This window comes from Phyllostomus discolor, chromosome 12 (assembly GCF_004126475.2).
Source record: "Phyllostomus discolor isolate MPI-MPIP mPhyDis1 chromosome 12, mPhyDis1.pri.v3, whole genome shotgun sequence".
Lineage (NCBI taxonomy): Eukaryota > Metazoa > Chordata > Mammalia > Chiroptera > Phyllostomidae > Phyllostomus > Phyllostomus discolor.
In genome coordinates, this window is record NC_040914.2 from 73277489 (window position 1) to 73295669 (window position 18181).

General features: G+C 50.0%; 1 protein-coding gene across 1 annotated transcript in view; it reads left to right on the forward strand.

Moving 5' to 3' along the window:
• The first annotated feature begins 5143 nt into the window (after positions 1–5143).
• The window catches only part of ATP2C2 (ATPase secretory pathway Ca2+ transporting 2), a 62007-nt gene continuing 48969 nt past the window's right edge, over positions 5144–18181 (forward strand). The window contains exon 1 of the mRNA XM_028502020.2: positions 5144–5367. Coding sequence (XP_028357821.1) covers positions 5269–5367 — 99 coding nt within the window. The 5' untranslated portion in view covers positions 5144–5268. The remainder of the gene's footprint in view (positions 5368–18181) is intronic.

The window sequence follows — 18181 nt, forward strand, 5'->3', positions numbered from 1 at the left end:
TCTGCGCTAGGGATTTACCTCTTGGGACTTAGCATGCCCCAAAGCACGTTCATTTGGCACCTGGTGTCACCCTCCCCAGGGCTGGGCTGTGTCTCTCCTGGGGGCACTAGGCCTCTCAGGAGCCCAGGGATGCCCTCAGCTGTAGGAAGTGCTCAGCCGGTGACTCCCCATCATGTCTCACAGGACTACGGCAGAAGTGACCTGCATAGTGCCTGGAGCAGGTTGTGTATGTGTGTGTGTGAGTGTGTGTGTGTGGCCATCATGTTGGTGCAGATGTGTGAGCTGTCACACAGGAACGGGTCTCACTGTAGTGGTGCAAACTATGGGTCTTGGCTCTTTCCCTTCTCTCTGCTTGGAATGCCGACCCCTCAGATATCCACAAGGGTCACTTCTCATCTCATTCAGGTCTCTGCTCAAATGTCCCCTCTCCTGACTGCTCCAGCTACAGGAGCCCCACCGACTGTCCAGTCCCTATCTCCTTCGCCTGTCCTCAGAGCATTGCTCGCTCTGCTGGTGGCCTGGGGCTGCGGCAACAGTGGCCACACACTGGTTGGCCTAAATCAGTTCTCTTAGCTCTGGAGGCCAAACATATGAGGTCAGGACGTCAGCAGGGCCACTATCCCTCTGGAGACTCCACAGGAGGATCCTCCCTTACCTCTCCCAGCTCCTGGTGGCCTCGGGTGGCCCCTGGCTTGTGGCCTCATCACTCCAACCTCTGCCTCTGTCTTCACGTGGTCTTCCCCCTGTGTGTGTCTCTCTCATCCTCTGTCTCTTATCAGGACACCAGTCATTGGATTTAGGGCCCACCCAGTGAGTCTAAGATGATCATCTCAAGATCCTTAGCTATATCTTCAAACATTATTTTTCCAAATAAGCTTACATCTCTAGTTTCTGGGGATGGAACATGAGCACACGTTTGGCGGGGGTGGGGGGCATTACTCAACCCACTGTCTGGCATTGCATTACACATCAACTTGTTCGCAGCCTGTGGCGCCCACTAGGAGATAAGCGACAAGAGTGAAGAACAGAGTCTGTTGTGTTCAGGGGTCTATCTCCATCACCATGCAGCAGGTGCTTAAAAATATTTGCTGAATGAATGCAAGCAGCTTACCCTCCTAAACTGCAGTTTTTCATCTATAAAACAATTATATTATTGCACAGTCATTAAAAAACAAATAGAATTGAGGATTTATGTAGAGCCATAACTTCTTACTAAGTTCTAAAATAAAAAATATGTATGTGTGTGAAATATACCTTTTGTATACTATACCCCCTCTTAAAGAATGCCTTCAAATGCCAGCCTCACAATTTGTGAGTGAGGTTTATTACCAAATCAATTTCAGGTGCCGTGGGATTGCACTGAAGCTCCCGACAGGGTGTATTGCTGGGAGGTAATTTATGGGAAGTGAAATAACACCACTCTCCCGCAGAGAGTGACTGGGAGCTGGAGAGCATGAACTCATTGCTCAAGGTGCCCAGAGCGGATATTCAAGAACGGCTGGATGCTTTTGGCCGAGTCCCACCCTTGCTTCTCGGTGCCAGCGAACATGTCACCATCACTCTGAGCTGCCAACCGCAGAAAGTTTCCCTGCAAACTGCCTTGTCTGCATTGATTCTTTCATCATAGACTCTAGAATTCAGCAGGTTGAAGGCAGGAAAAAAACTCTCACAGGAAAAAAACCCTTGAAACCAGTTGTAATGACCATGGGTTTCAACCACAGAAAGAGGCTAAGAAAGGATGTGGACAACAAATATGAACAGCAAGGTGTAATTCTGGGGGGAGAGTGGAGAGCACACAGTGAAATGACTTAAAAAATAATACTATGGGTGGTTGGAGTAAATTACGAAGAATAGAAAAGGAAGCACAAGTTATAAAAACAAAGAAGAAAACCACAAACAAAACCCCTTTACATCTGTAAGAGGAAATCAAAGAGACGCTGTAAATATTTGCCTCCATTTCTGAAATGTTTTCAGATCACCCTGGTAAAACTTTCAGTGGGATGCGTATTCTGAACTCAAAGTAAAAGATGACAGCAAATAAATAATGTCAAATATCTCAAAAAGCACAGAAATAAAACGTGAATGAGGATAATAGAATTCAGTCTCATGATCACAACCATACAATGTAGACACAATATATTTCCCTCTTATAAGCTAATAATCTCAAATTAAATAAAAACACATTTCAAGGATCAGCTGTTTATGAGAGAGATGTGTTCAATAAATATTTTTGTCTACTATGCCAGACACAGGCGGACCCCATGATGAAGAGTTCCTGCTCTCACAGAGCTTACAGTCTGGTGGAAAATGAAAAAAGGCAGCCAAAAATAAGAGCAAGTATAGCTCACACAGATCTAAGACATGGGGATGAAACAGTGGCAATATCAACTCTACAAAGTAGAATTTAAGGAATGTGTTTTAATGAGATGCAGATGTCATCGAACAGCTACAAAAGTTATAACAAACAAGTAAATCATATGCACTAACCAACGAAGAAGCATAATACAAAAAGCAAACATTCAGACGTACGAAGAAGAAATGGACAGAAAGGCAATTAGACTGGGAAGTGTTAACCTCTTCATTATCTCCCTGTGTCACATCAGTAGACAAAAATAAAGACATAAACAATACAAGTGAAAAGAATGAATAGCTACAGAACTAATCTACAAAACAGAGTACAGCTTGTCAATACCCTTATGAAGAATATACCGACTTTTCTAGTGCCATTGAAATATTTACAAAAAATTGCATACAAATCAGACACAAAGTCTCAATAAATTAAGACAATTTAGTAGACATGGGTTCAGGCTACATTTTCTGATCACAATGCAACAAAAACAAAAATTAAAGAAACTGAAGCCTGAAGGTACCCATTCGCCTGCTTCCGGTCACACAGCTTATCTCCTTAACTGCTTTCTCTGTGGTTTCCTCCCTTCTTGTTTCATCCCATCAGGTCCAGGTGTTTCACGACATTTGCTACACCGAGGCTGGAATACCCTGGGTGTTCTCAAACCTGATCCTTGAATTCCGGCCTTGACCTCTCTGAGCTGGAACAGAGGCCATGGTGATCAGATCCAGGAGGCCAGGCTTTCAAGAAAAAGGCATTTGACCAAACCATCACTCCTTGTGTGTGTTGCACCACCTGAAGAATGACACCCTTGGGAAAGCATGAAGTTCTACGCCAACGAGGCATTTTTTCCTTCCCTGGATCAAACGCTATCTTAGAATAACAGAATCCAGTTGGAAAGAACTCGAGATATAGCTGAGTCAAATTACCATGCCTTCTTTTATATTAATAATGGAATTTCCCAAGGACCTACTAATGTCAGGTACTGCTAGCTACTCTGTCTATGCAAACATTAGCTCAGACCCGTATGCAACAGGTCAGTGAGGCTGCGCCTGCTATCTCCCCTCCGCTCCTGCAGACCTCTCTCCACTCCCCTCCCTTCTTCTCTGAGTTTTTGACCCAGGAGGCTGCATCCATGACTGCCTTTTGGAGCCATTTCCCTCTCCTAAGTTCCCCCAGCTCCACACAGCAACCTCCTCCAACTAACTGCTTTCTCCTCTTGCTTTCCAGGCCTTGGGTGGTAGCATTTTTTATCTGTGCCTAATCTTGGGAAATTGCACAATCCCTCTGGTTTCTCTATGCCCTGCCCACACCTTTGTAAATAGCCTGTTTATCACACCCTCCCCAAATCACTCAGTTTGAGGGTGCCATCTGTTTTCTCCTGGAATCCTGACTAGGTAAGTAGTGTCATCCCCATTTCGTGGATGAATAAACTGAGGAGGAGAGAGGTGAAGAAAGTTGCCCAAGGTCACACATCTGAAAGGAACAAGCCTGAGGTTCAAATGTGAACTGACACATACCAGAGTTTTGTTTTCTCTGTTATTCTTGGGCCTTTGTTGGAATTGGTAGGGCTGGACAGCTTTTGTTTCTGTAAAGAGGCAGGCTAAACAAGAAGGGCCACCAGAACTTCCCCTTAGGTTGAATGGGGCTAAAGTGGCCACTCCTTACAGTTGAGGTAGGTGGCAAGTATTTGCCGGAAAGGGGCAGCACAGTTTAATGGACAAATACACATGCCATGTCCTATGGTGAGTCCTTAAGTGGCCCCACTTTACAGACGAGAAAAGCCACCTTGCCCAAAGCCACCTCCCTACGAGGTGGTGGATCTTGTTATGGATCCCACTCCCGTGTGAAGCCAAAGCCCTTACCCTTGGCAATACATCCCCTTGGAGGCTGGACGCCATCTACACTACACATCGGCTCACAGACCGTGGGAGGCGTTTGAGCCCAGCAGCTCCCCTGGGATGGAGACGATACCACGAGTCACCATGTGCCAAGCCCTGCCCGTACCCTGGGCCCTTCCAATGCAACTCTGTCCATTAAGTCTTCCCCATTTTACCATGAAGGCGGCACTATCATGGTGACCCTTTTACAGATGAGTAAACTAAGGCTCTGACAATTTAAGAAAACTGCTCAAGGTCCCACAATTGGCAACTGCAGAAACCCATTCTGCAGATGAGAATAAAGGGCTCAAAGATCACCCAAGACTACACAGAGCACAGAGGCTGCGGGAGGAGGCCCTCAAACTCCCTCCCCATGCCTGGGTTTCACTCCCGAGGCACTCCCATCCCTCCACCCCGTCAGGTCAGGTCTTGGCCTTATTTCATTACAGACCAGGGAGCCGAAGCTCAGAGAGGACAAGGCCGCAGCAGCGGGTAGGAGTCCAACTCGGGTCCTGTCTGCCGTGCCACCAGCAGCTTGAGGTTAACCACTTGGCTCCCCTGAATTACTTGGGTGCTTGTTAAAGTCCTGCTTTCCAGCCTGCTCCAGACCTAAGGACTTAGGGCAGGGAAGTGTCCGGGAATCTGCATTTTAAACAAAAGTTTGCTCGTCCTCCCTGCCTCCCATTCCCCTTCCAGGAGATTCTCTTGATCTGGCAAGTTGGGGAAACAGCCCTAGTTCTGAGGCACTGCTGCCGCTCCCCGGGTCTCCGTGGGTCGGGTCGTTGCTGTCCTGAGAGTCCTCTGCGAACTCACTGGGCGGGGCAGAGCCAGGTGCGCTGAGCTCCGCCTGGTGCGCGGCCCCGCCCCGGGGCGGGGCCTCACCTGCAGCGGGCAGGTAGGCGGCTCCCTGGTAACCTGGCCCTGGCCCAGGAGGCTTGGGAGCGCGCAGTGAGGCCGGGCCTCGCCTGGGATCGGGACACTCACGCAGGGGCGGTCGCCGGCGGGATCGGAGGCTGGGCGAGGGGCCTCCGTCCGCTCACCATGGTTGAGACACGCTTCTCCAAGTTCCTGCAGAAACTCGGCTTCTCAGGCGCGGGCCATCAGTACGAGCCGCTGGAGCGGGGCGAGTTGGAAACCTTGGTAAGTCTGGCCCACCGGGCGCAGGAAGTGGGACCTGACCCCTCCACCCTACCGCACCCCACCCAAAATCCCGTCGGTGCGCAGCGGATGTTTCTCCTCTAACCCGCCCTCCTCCCCCGATCCCAGAGAGAGAAGCTGTCTTCATAGCAACTCCAGCTCCCTCGCGTTTCTGCTCTGGGCCAGGCACCCTTGCCACTTAGTCCTCCACCTCCAGCCCATTTTGTGGATGCGAGATTGAGGGCGAGGCCCTGGCCCGAGTCTCTCAGTTGGTTAGAGCGTCATTCTGATATGCCAGCATGGCAGGTTCGATCTCCAGTCAGGGCATATACAAAAGAAAGCAACTAATGCATTCACAAACAAGTGAAATGACAAAATCGATGTCTCTTTCTCTCTCTGAAATCAATTAAAATAAATAGATAAAATAAAAATATATTAAAAGAAACGGAGGGCAAGACATGTTAAATACGTCCCTCAAAGTGTACACAGCTAGAAAACGACCCTAGGCTTCTCTAACTTCGAATTGAAATTCTTGGGTCTCCAACACCTAGGCTGCTATACGAATTTTAAAAGCTACTTGAAATGGGGGGAAAAAAGTCATGTAAAAAACAGCAGCAACAGAAAACTGTAGGGCACATGTTTTACCAATAGTAGCAATAGTGGTGACAAGCAAGGTGACAGGAGCCGGGCCTCCCCGCTTCCCTTCTCCTGTCTCCAGCGTCCTTTTTAAAAACCACTGGGATTTGTATGTTGACTTCACAACCTCCAGGTGACCCTCTAGGATAAACCAACAGGCGTCTCCGGGAGGGGAGTTTTTAGCCAGCTGACAAACTGTGACAAAGCTGTCCCCCCAGAAGCCCTTCCACTTGGAGAAGCCAGTGGTGACTGGGGACCCTACAACTTTCTCCTGAGCTTGTCCGCAGAACTCGCAGCATGACCCTAGAGCGGAGGGCACTGAATTTCTGCAAACGCATCTCTGGGACGTTGCAGTGTCTCTGTTTTCAGCTTAATGAGTCATTCAAAAATAAAATTCCACTGCAGGTGCTCATGAGAATATAGCGCTGCCTTTTGAATGGTGAAGGGGAAACACGAAGTTAAATTTACTTTTTAAAAAAAAGCCTCACAAGAGGATATATTTATTGATTTTAGAGACAGAGGAAAGGAGGTGGTGGCGGGGGTGGGGGGGGGGAGCAAACAGAAATGGAGAAAAACTGATCGTAAGTGCCCCGACCGGGGATGGAACCTGCAACCTGCTGGTGCACGGGGCGATGTTCCAACCAAGTGAGCCTCCCAGCCAGGGCTACATTTACTTTGTTAATGAAAAAGATCAGCTGGAAAGACTTGATTTCAACTATTTAATTTTCCTCTCAAAGAATGACAATAGTCAAAACACTGTGGTTGTCAGATTCCTAAATGTCTGTGCACTTCATCATGTGAATTCTGGCGCTGGGGCGATAGCCCCCAGGATCGTGTACCTAGCAGTCCTCAAAGCTCCATTTTTCTGAAGCGGTGTGTGGGTGAAACATGGATCGGGTATAGTTTCATTATTTTACCAAAATCTGTTTCTCTACTTATATGCAGTACAATGTGTTTTGTTAAAGGAGTCTGAAGTTAGTTTGCCAACATGGTTGCCTTTTTAAACTTTTAAAATATTTTATGTATTTTAGTTTTAGACAGAGGGGTAGAGAGGGAGAAAGAGAGGAAGAGAAGCATCAATGTGTGGTTGCCTCTCGCACGCCCCCTTCTGGGGACCTGGCTTACAACTCAGGCATGTGCTCTGACTGGGAATCACACCTGTGACCCTGTAGTTCTCAGGCCAGAGCTCAGTCCACTGAGTCACACTAGCCAGGGCTTTTTGTGGTTGTGGGTTGCCTTTTCTACATTCTTTTTCTATATATTTTTTATTTTCATCATCTGATTTTTGCATTGAGCTGGGTATTTTTCAAACCCTCCTGATGTATACTTGGTTACAACCAGATTTTATGAGACGTCCAGGTGCCCCCAGGTATCATCCAGTTGTGCCAGGTATGAAATAACACAAACAGAGATGCTGGGGTGGGTTTGAGCTCTGCACCAAAGTGAACTTCATTTCCCCAAAGCTTTTAGAGGGGCCCTCAAGGCTGGGGCAGGTCTTGACCTGTCTGTAGGTGTGGAGGGGCAGGGGCTTACCCACCCAGTTGTGGACCTGCGTTCTCACCTGCACCCTAAACAGGCGTGATGATAACTTGGCAGTGTGGCATGATGGGCATACCGATGACCCAGGCAAACAGGCATACTGATGACCGCCAAGGCAGGCTGAGAAACAAAGTGTCCTGTCTCTAAAGGTGGCCTTGTGCAAACCCAGGAAATTGCAATAAAGGTAAATGGGGGGTGTAACGAGGGAGGGAGGCGGGCCAGGTGAGGCGGCCTGTTTACTGCCAGCTCAGTGCACAGCCTGAGCACCTCCCTCCCTTGCTCTCACACTTACACCCTCCAGTCTGCACCTTTTGCCTCTGATGAAAATTTGAAAAAGGAGCAAAGTCTGCTACAGTGGTTGTTTCCCCAGGAGTCCTAACCCTTTTATGGGCACATGCTGTGTGTGGCGTCCTGGGCAATCGCCGAGCCTCCTGAGCACTTTGCTAGTCACCCTGTTTTCATCATTGTTATTATCGAGAACCTGCTGTGTCTCCTCCTGGGTCTCTTCAGTTCGAGAGCAGTGTTAACGTCTAAGACCCAGGGGTGTGGGTCTCGGGTGTGGTGGAGAACACAGAGCAGAGTGACCAAGCAGGGACAGGTGGCTGAGATGGGGACTAGGGTGGAGCCAGAGGTAGAAGCGCAGGAAGTAAGCACGGTTCTCGTTATTCCAAAGATACCTCATTCTGGCTGCATTTCCAGTGGCTTGAAAAGAGAAGAAACCCACTGAATTTGCTGGGGAAAAAGGTTCTCCTTGCTGACCTGATTGTTGGGTAAGGAGAAGGTTGGACCAGAAATTCCTGCTTGCAGGATGACTCTGGGGAAGTTATCTCTGACCCTCAGGGCTCCCGTCTCTTAACCAAGACTGCGAGGCTCCACCCTGCACTATCATCCTCGGGCTGGAGCGGGTGAAGCCTGGGTCCCAACAGACGTGGGTAATGGGAGGGGGAAGGATCAGCTTGCAGGCTTGCTCCTGTGGTTGTTTTTGCAGGTCTCTGACCCTGGCTATGTGGTCCTCCCCACAGGGCTGCCTCAAGGATGCTTCCCCAAGGATGAGTGGTCTAGCTAGTCTGTTCCCAAGGGGCAGGGATTACAAGGGTGTATATGGGGAGGCAGGGATGATTGGGGGCTGTCTTCAAGGCTGCCTATCACAGTAGTAGGAACAAATAGTTTTGTAAACGAGATCCTTCACATAAAAACCAGAACACATCTCACACATAGACTGCTTCAGAGTTACCTATGTTTGCTAGTGTTTTTTTTACAAGTCTTGAGTTCTAGTCTTTATTTACACTTTTTGATTAGATGTTGATAATGCTTGTGCTGAGAACATCTAATTACAGGTACATGTACAAAATGGCATTTCAATATCCCAAGAAATTGTTTGCTGGTTTAGTTTAGAACAACCAGCCTCCTACTTGAGCATGGCTGCCAGCTGAGCAACCTCTGAAAGGCCATCCGTGGCTAACTGTAGAACTGGCTGGTTCACTTGGAGATAAGACAAGCGCTGGGCTTTGCGGAAAGAATATTTCTTCAGTTGCTCTTGATTACCATACTTGGTGCTTATCGGCTGTGGCAATGACTGTGTACAAAGACTGGATTCACGTGAAGTCCTGCCGGCAACGCGATGGTACTTCTCAACGGTTTGTCATTTTAGAGTTGACTCAGGACCCCTCAGCCACGTGTTGCATGATGGCTCCATCGTTCTTCTCCCCAAGCCACTGAGAAGCTCTCATCCCTTCAGTGTGTCTGAGACTGTTGTCACCAACCCACTGTGACTGTCCCTCCCTCTGTACGCCCCTCCCCCAAACACCAGCATATCAACCTTGAGCAACAGTCTCACCCTCATTGAATCATGCTCATATTAGTTTTTTTTAATCTCCCACCTTTTGTGAACCAGGAACTACACATATTTTTTTCCTTCCCTTTCTTTTTCCTTTTCTAAAGTTGTCATAATTGTTTTTCATAAACCACAAGAAAACTTGGTACAATGTGAAACTCCTTCACTCTCCCACGTTGCTCCCACTTTCCTTCTTGGTCTGCGTGTCGAGAGGGGTAGGTACTGTTTGCATCTAATCAGTTGGAAGTAATCAGATTACTGTTTGCACCGGCTCTCCTGGCCCCTATTCTGTGCAGGTCTAGGAAGGCGGTGGTTAAGAGCATTAGAGCCTGTGATCCAGGTTACCTGGGTGCAGCTTCTGGCCCGGCCACTTGCCAGCAGTGAGACCTGGAACAAATCGCTCAGTTTGCCAAGCCTCTGTTTTTCTCTCTGTGCACGTCAGAGATCTGCGGTGGGGTGGGTGGTGGCGGAAAGCATTTTGGGCAACACCTGATCGCAGTAATTATCATTCACGTCCAACCCTGCATGTTTTTAAAAACATACATGGAGTCATTCCTACCGTATGAACAAGTCAGGAGTGCAGTGTTCTTGCTGGGGAGGCATTTTTACTTAACCCACGCTTATTGATGGGCATCTAGATGGTTTTCTGTCTTAATGATCAGAACGACGTTCCAATGCATGTCTGTGGAGGCACCATGTTATTCTGAATCCTTGCAAACATCCCTACAGAAATCTGGGGCTTAGAGAGTGCAGGACCTTGTCCAGGGTCGTACCGCTCCGCTGTCCCCGGAACTGGGACCCAGGGCTGCCTGAATTCTGTGCTGGAGTTTTCTCCACTCCTACCCGCCAGGCTCTTTTCTTGTGTGAAGTTGCTGTCCTCCCTGCTGTAATTAACAAGTGTTCACGGAGAGACAGCTGGGGCTGTGCCAGTAGACTGTCGCTCAGGCCACTTTTACTCTTTAGTTTTAGCATCTGTTGAGGCACCTTGCCTGAGCTGGTGACTTCCTTTGACGATGGTGTTCTAATCCCATCATCCCTCCCTCATTTTCACCTGGTGTTCTGGTGTAAGGAAGAGCTACCCCTTTCTTCTACTGATTTGGTCTTTTACTTATTCACTCGCGTATCATTGTGACGTCATGGATTCCTAGTTTATTAAGCACGTGGAAATTTGTTCCTGTCTTTGATTTTGGTGCTCAGATCGTCCCAGATTTGGCCAATAGGAGCCCCTTCATGGTGACGTCTGTGAATTCCGGACATTTTTTATCATTCTTTGAGCCTGTCCCTACTGTCCGGCGTAATAAGAAATCCCAGGCTCATTTGGTACCTGCCCTGGTTCAGCCATCTCTCCCAGGATTCCAGACTCTTTTTATGGCAAGAATGGCATGGAGAACCAGATCTGGTGTGAGGTGTGCTCACACTATTGGGGTGTTGTGGCTTCTGGGCCCTCTCAGAGGAGGTGCACATGTGCAGGTGGGTGTGTAAAACCCTGGATCCCAGTGCAATAAACTCCACAAAGCCAGTGCCAGTTCTTTCTGTATTTATAACTCCTTTTACCACCAGTGAGAAGGGCAGTTCCCATGTCCCTCAGCATATTTACTTATTGCACAGTCTTCCTGTACTAAACCCGTCTCCTCACCTGGCCAGCCACCTGTTGGCTCAAGGCTGAACCGGCCACCACCTAGCTCAGCCACCTCCTTGCTTGGCCCCTGATGGCACTGGCCACCTGTGAACAAGATTCAAACTCTGGATGTCTCATTTTGTTCTGTCCTAGTTCTTGCTGCCTGGGAGCGCACCGCCATCACACACACACATCACAGACAGGATCTAGATGTGATTTCAAGAACAGGGAAACACTTCTGAAACCCATCTCGACCTGAGGCTGGAATTGAAGAAGCCCTGCCTGCCTCAGCAGTCCTCGGTATGGGGCTCCTTGTCCCCATTTTACAGAGGAGAAAGCTGAGACTCAGGGCAATCGGGGGACTTGCCAAGGATCACAGAGCCAGTGGCCAGGATAAGTAGAATCAGAGCCCCAGTTGGTGAGATGAGGGCCCGGCAATACTCCCTCCCCCACATCTGCTAACTTTAAATGGTTCTGGGCAGGCCCTGGAGTTCGTTTGTGAGGCTCTCTCCCCAGGACCTGAGCCCCTGTTTTCTGTGGTCCACGGCACCCAGAGCGGCCTCCTCTTGGCTCCTCTGGGCACAGCCTTCACCCATACTGTGGCCTGCCTGGGGCTCTTCCTCTCTCCACCTTCCTGAGTTGACACCTGTTCATCTGTTCTTTCATTTCCAGAGCATCCCTATTAGTAGGAAGCCCCTTCCCCTCCTGCACCGGCTCTGCCCCCAGGCTTCGTCAGCACTCGTTTTTCCCTCTTTGCATCATCGATTCTTACTGTGGCTTAAGATTCAAAAAGGTACAAAAGGGGGTCCAGTCGGAGTCTCTCACTGCCTGTGTCTTCCAGGCCCAGCTTGAGATGTGCCTTATAAACAAGCAACTACAGATCCTTCTCCTTTTTGTTTTACGTAAGGCTAATGCGTTACAATATTGTGTGCTTTTTTTTCTTCCCAATCTATTGCTAGTGGTATCACCCCTCAGGGGGTAGCAGTGATTGGCAGTGTCTACTATTACTAGAGGAGTGTGTGCCTCTGACCCAGCAGTTCCACTGCCGGGTATGTGCCCAGGAGAGCCGTGGCTGTGTCCGCTCAAAGACTGCTCATAGCAGTGCTGTGTCTAACAGGCCCAACCAGACAGGTCCTAAGTGCCCAACCACATGCAAATCGTTAAATAGATGATGGGATACCCATGCACTGGAATAGGTGACATACCACACAGCAACAGAAGAGAATGGGTTACAGTTATGGAACCAGGTTTATGGAACAACACAGACAAATCTTGCTAAAATGACATTGAATAAAAGAAGCCAGATGTAAGAATACATGAACATGGTTTCATTCAGATGGAGTTCCAAAATAGGCACAGCAAATCCGTGTTGCTAGAAGTCCAAATGTGGGTCAGCCAATGCAGGGTGTCAGCCAGGACAGGGCTCGAGGGGAGCTGCTGGGAGCAGAAGAGATTCAGCAGTCGGTGGGGTTCCTCAGGTGTGCGCATGTGCAGAAAGGCACCCAGGCTGGTGCACACGACTGTATGTAGGTTATACTTCAGTATATGTTTAATGTTTTCCACATCGGAAAGTTATCATAAAAAACTGTCATGATGTTATTTTTAAAATATTTTTATGTATTTATTTTTTTAGAGAGAGTGGAAGGTAAGGAGAAAGAGAGGGAGAGAAACATCAATGTGTGGTTGTCTCTCAACTACCCCCTACTGGGGACCTGGCCTGTAACCCAAGCATGGGCCCTAGACTGGTAATCAAACCGGTGTCTCTTTGGTTTGCAAGCCAGCATTCAATCCACTGAGCCACACCAGCCAGGGCCACAATGTTATTTTTTTAAAAGATAGGAATTATTGTCATGGCCCTTGACACTGGCTGCACTGTGGAGCCAGGCTCCATCAGTAGGGCTGTTTGGTGCCTTGTATCCGTCTGTCTGTCTGCCCCCTAAAGTCCTGTGTGCTGTGTCCAGAAGGCTCAGCTTCTGGGGAAGCTGAAGGTGTGTTTAGAAGGGTATTTTCCTAGGAAGAGTGAGAGCCATTTGGAGCCCAGGCGGATGCCATGAAATGCACTGATTTGTCTTTGGGTCCATCCTGTTCTGGCCTCCGAGGAATGAGACAGCTGCCGGGGAGATGGGCACCACTGTGTGTGATTCCAGTGCCCCGAACCCTCTCGTGTCAGAGGTCTTGTTCCAGGCTGGTTTCTGTTCCAAATGCTCGCCACATTCTTTTTTCCTCTGGACGTGGAATCTAGATCTTTGCTTTTGAAACCAGATCTGGACTCTTGAGTCTGGAGCCCCGTCTTACTTAGCAAGTCGCTCTCTGGAGCCAGCCGCAGGGTAAGCGTTGTTCGCCCTGATGAGGTGAGGGTGTGTGAGCGGGAGGGAGTGCAGATGGCATGGCACCCTCTGCCTTCTCCCCTGTGAACCTTCCCCACCAGGCGATCTTTGTCTGGGCTTGCTTCTAAGTCCTCTTCAGGTGCCAATCTTTTCTGGACTCAGTGCCCGGCTCTTCGATTCTAAACCGAATCTGGATTCCAGGCTCTTTAGTGTCCATGTCTAGAGCAAGCTTTTGCTTGATAGTGTAACCTAGGGTTTTTGACTGAATGCTTTGATGAGGATTTTCAATTGATCTTATTTGAATTTAGTACAGCTTCATCTGCAATTCACTGTGTTTGTAGACTTGCCTTGAGCTGTGTCAGAAGGGAGAAGTCTCAGCCTTCGACCAGCTCATGAGGGCATTTCAGTGGCAGCATAACACTGCATGTTACGGTGGCATCACAGTTCATTCAGTCTGTTCTTTACTAGTGGACGTGTGGGATGTTTCCAATATTTGGTTGTTAGAGACAGTATTGCACTGACTGAATGGTTACCATCCTGCAGTAAGGGTCTGTGGAAAAGAAACTACTAGAACTGGTCCATTTTCAACTTCGCTGCTGCCAAGTTGCCCTCCGCTGGGACTTGTGCCGACTCCCCTGGCCCCCACCAGACGAGAGGCTCTGTCCCTCACTGCCTCTCCCTAGCACCTCAAGTTACTGACTGCTCGAACCTCACCTATCAGAGACATGAAGGGTGGTGTATCAGAGTCTTTTAAATCTGAGCCTCTGATTTTAAGTGAATTTGATGATCTTTTCATGTTTTAGTTACTCATCATTTCCTTTCTGTGAACTCTGAGCTTCTAGCTTTTGCCCATGCCCTACAACCGTGAGCTGGTTGTCTTTTCTCAGCTGCGTCGGTGAGCGCTCTTTGCTTGGGAAGGGTCTTCTTTGTCAGTGCCACGGATTCCTCCCACCGCGTTTGTGCCTGCAGGCCTAGTGTGCAGGGCTTTTCACAGAAGACGATCCCATCTTTGTGGAGTGAATTTGCCAGTCTTTTCCTCCATGGCATCGGTTTTGTCTTGAGCTCAGAAAGTCCGTTCTCACCTCGAGATCTTTTGTTAATAGAGCCCATGGTTTCTTCTGGTACTTCTATGGTTTCTTTTTTTCTACTAGTCCTAATTATTCTTTTCAATAAACTTGCTTATATAATTTCTCAGTTTAGGGCAGGGACTATGTCTGTTTTCCCAAGGCAGTAGGCACGCAGTAGTGTCTCGCACACGGTAAGGAGTGGGTGATGGAGGAGGGAGTGAGTGAGAGAAGACTGGGCCTGGGCCCGGGCCCAGGCTGGCTGTATTGGCCACAGCACCAGGCAGCTGCTCAGCCACCACGGAGAGAACTGTATAGCAGGTAGCTCAGTTGGTTAGAACGTCGTCTGGTTACACCAAGGTTGTGGGTTTGATCCCTGGTCAGGCCACATACCAGAAATCAACCACACGTACAAGAACAAGAAACAACCAGTGGATGCATAAATAAGTGGAACAACCAATCAATGTTTCTCTTTCTCTCTAAAATCAATCAATAAAATTTTTTTAAAAAGCAGCAGCACATGCTTGTAGCCCGAGACTTCTAGCTGCAGCCCCTTCAGGCTGTCTGCACAGTGTCCCTGTGGCTCGCCACTCCCTCTAGTCCTGCGTGGCTCCTGACGCAGGGCACTGAGCCCTTCCAGGCAGCTCAGAGCTTGCCTCATCTTCCCTCCCTTCCACAAACATGTTCAAGCATCTTCTATTTGCCTAGCACTGTGCTGGTCACTCAGGTGTAAGTGGGGTAGGACCAGCCACTTCCCGCTGAGGATGATGGTCCAGCGCTGGAGGTCCAGTGGGGCAGCAGTGAGCTGGGCAGAGGGAGGACTGGGGGTCCGGGAGCTCAGGCAGTGGGGTTCCTTCCCGGGGCTTGCGGTGATGGTGTGTCGGTTTCCTTGGGCTGTTGTAACAAGCAGCCAGACGGGGCACATGAAACTGTACACACTCTTCCACAGGTCTCAGTGGGCTAAAATCAAGGTGTCAGGGGGACAGCATTCCTTCTGGACCCTCTAGGAGCAAGTCTGCTTCTTTGCCTTTTCTTTTTCAGTTTCTGAAGGCCCCCTGCATCCCTCAGTTTATGGCTCCTTCCTTCGTCTTCAAAGCCAGTACCCATATCCCTCCAGCTTCTGCTTCTGTTGATACCTGTCTGTCTCTGACCCTCCCGCGCCCTCCTACAGACAAGGACCCTTGTAATACTGGCCCACTAGATCATCTAGAATCATCTGCCCATCACAAAATCAGCAATGAAATCACGTATTCAAAGTCCCTTTTCTCGTGTTTTTATTGGGCAGTGGCAGAGGTGCTGGCTGGGGAGCCAGCTAGGCTCTGGCTGCGAGAACCTCCTGGGGCTGTTAGGAATCCTGGCGGCTGGGCCCTACTCCTCCGCTGGCCTGGGGTCAGGCCATGGCAGATGCATTTTTACAAGATCCCGGGGGTTCTCCAACTTTGGAGCCCCTGCTGTCATAACCCCCACTTTCAGGAGCGGGGATGTCAGGCAGCCAAGGTGAGGTTTTGGACAAACATACTGAAGAAGTAAACATTTGTATCAGTCGTTAAACATGGAAGTAATCACTGTTGTCTAACTCAGTCAGTATTTGAAATGAACCGAATCTCTGAGCCGGACGGAAGGACAGAGAAAGCTCAGCTGTGGCTCAGGGCGGCTGGTCCACCCCCAGCTGCCACCTGCTCCGTCCTCAGCCAGCTCCTCCCTCTGCGGGGCCACGTTTGCCCTGTGCGGTTCCCTCCGCAGCCTCTGCTAGGTTAAACATTGGCACTGAGCTGTCTTGACTCGGTGAAAACACTCCAGGACGTCCTTGTTCCACATTATTTCCTTGGGGCTCAGGAAGGCCCCGTTCACCATCGCCTGCCCTGGGATGCTGGCCTGGGTCTGTCAGCTGGGGGCCAACTGCACTTTGGGGGCTACAAAGCAGGCACGAAAGGGCACATACTGTGCGATCCCATTTGTGTGAAGCCATGAAGAGTAGGGAAAGCCATGGAGACAGACAGCAGATTGGTGGTTGCCAGGAGCTGGGGGGAGGGAACGGGGAGTGACTGATAACGGGGCGGGGTCTCCTTTGGGGTGACGGAAATGTCTTAGACCTACACAGAGGTGGTGGCTGGGCAGCAGGGTGAATGTGCACAATGTCACTCACTGAACTCTGTAACATGGTTAATTTTATGTTTGTGGATCTCACCTCAACAACAACAAAAAGAACTGTAGAAAAGGAGACACAAAGGAGAAGGGAGGAGAGGGCTCAACACTGAACTGGGCTTGACAGGGAGCAAGAGTCAGGGGTGCCGCCGAGGGCGCCTGGCCTCCTCCGCCCGGATGCGCCTCTCTCGTTACTGACGGAACATGCTGTGACTCAAACCAGACAGGCGGCTCCACACTGTGTGCTCTTAAGGGAGAGAGAGGGCCACACCTGAGCATCCTGAGCAGGTCACCCACCTGCCGGAAGAGGACAGAGGCCACGTGCTCAGTTCTGGGTCCAAAAGCTCTGCTTTCTGAGAATGACAGCCTTGCAGTGAGACAGAGTGGGCCCTCGCTGGTGGGGTGTTGGGTCCCGGGCCACGTCCCAGAAGCCTGGAAGACAGGAGGGACCTGGGAGGCCCCGGGAAGTGGGTTGAGAGGTGGAAGGGAGGGGAGAAATTGAAGACGCGCGTGCAGACCGCTTGTTCCCGATTGGGACCGAGGCGTGGGAGAGGAGTGAGCATGGCCACCCCCAGCGTGTAGCCCATACGGGGATTCTGGTGTGGTGGGAAGCCTAGAGCAGTGTTGACACGCTCATGGGGGGAGAGTAGAGACTGAGGAGAAGGTCGGCCACTGGAGCTGGGGTGGGCGGAGGTCCGAGACCTCCAGGTAGTTCAAGGTGGTGGAGGGAGTTCCTATCCGTGACCTGAAAATGGCTTCACTTCTTATTTTATTGAGGTGCAATTCACATAACATGAAATAAACCATTTTAAAGTGAACCACTCAATGGCATCTAGGGCATTCACGACGCTGTGCGACCACTGCTTCTGTGGAACCCCCGAGAGAGGGCTCCAGACGTTCTGGTCACACCGAAGGGGAGCTCACACCCATGAGCAGTCACTCCGCATGCCTCCTCCCCCGGGCACGGGGGCTGGGACCTCAAGGTCTGTGCTTGGAGAGGACACAGTTCAGTTCATAACATGGCGTGGATCAGCACTGTGTTCCGATTGGGGCTGGATGATATTCCGTTGCATGGATAGAGCTCATTTTATTCCTCCATCGTTCGTTGTTGGACATGGGAGCTGCTGAGCATGGTGCCGCTGTGAATGCCCACAAACACGTATTCACTTGAGTCCCCGTTTTCGGTTCTCTTGGTCACACACCTGCGGGGTGCAGGTGCCTTCCCGCTGGGGCCTCAGACTCTGCCCCCAAGGGAGGAGTGCCCTCAGCCAGGCCGCCCCTGCCCCAGGCTGCCTGTTCCCACCCCTCCCCACCTGCCACACAGACTTTCAGCCCCTTGGCTGGCTCCCAGCACGGGACAGCCCTGTGCCTCCCGGAGCCACGGGCTCCTGAGACAGGGTGGGAACTCTGACTAGTCTGGACGCCCACACCGGCAGAGGCATGGGTTCTTCAGTATTTTTGTTGTTGCGGACCTGGATTTTTTCACCATGGTAAAATATGTATAACATTTACTGTCTTAACGATTTTTAAATGTATGGTCCAGCAGCATTAAGTACATTCACGTTGCTCTGTAACCGTCACCACCGTCCGTATCCAGAACTTTTTCATCGTCCCTAACTGAAACTCTGTCCCCATTAAATATTAACTCCCCGCC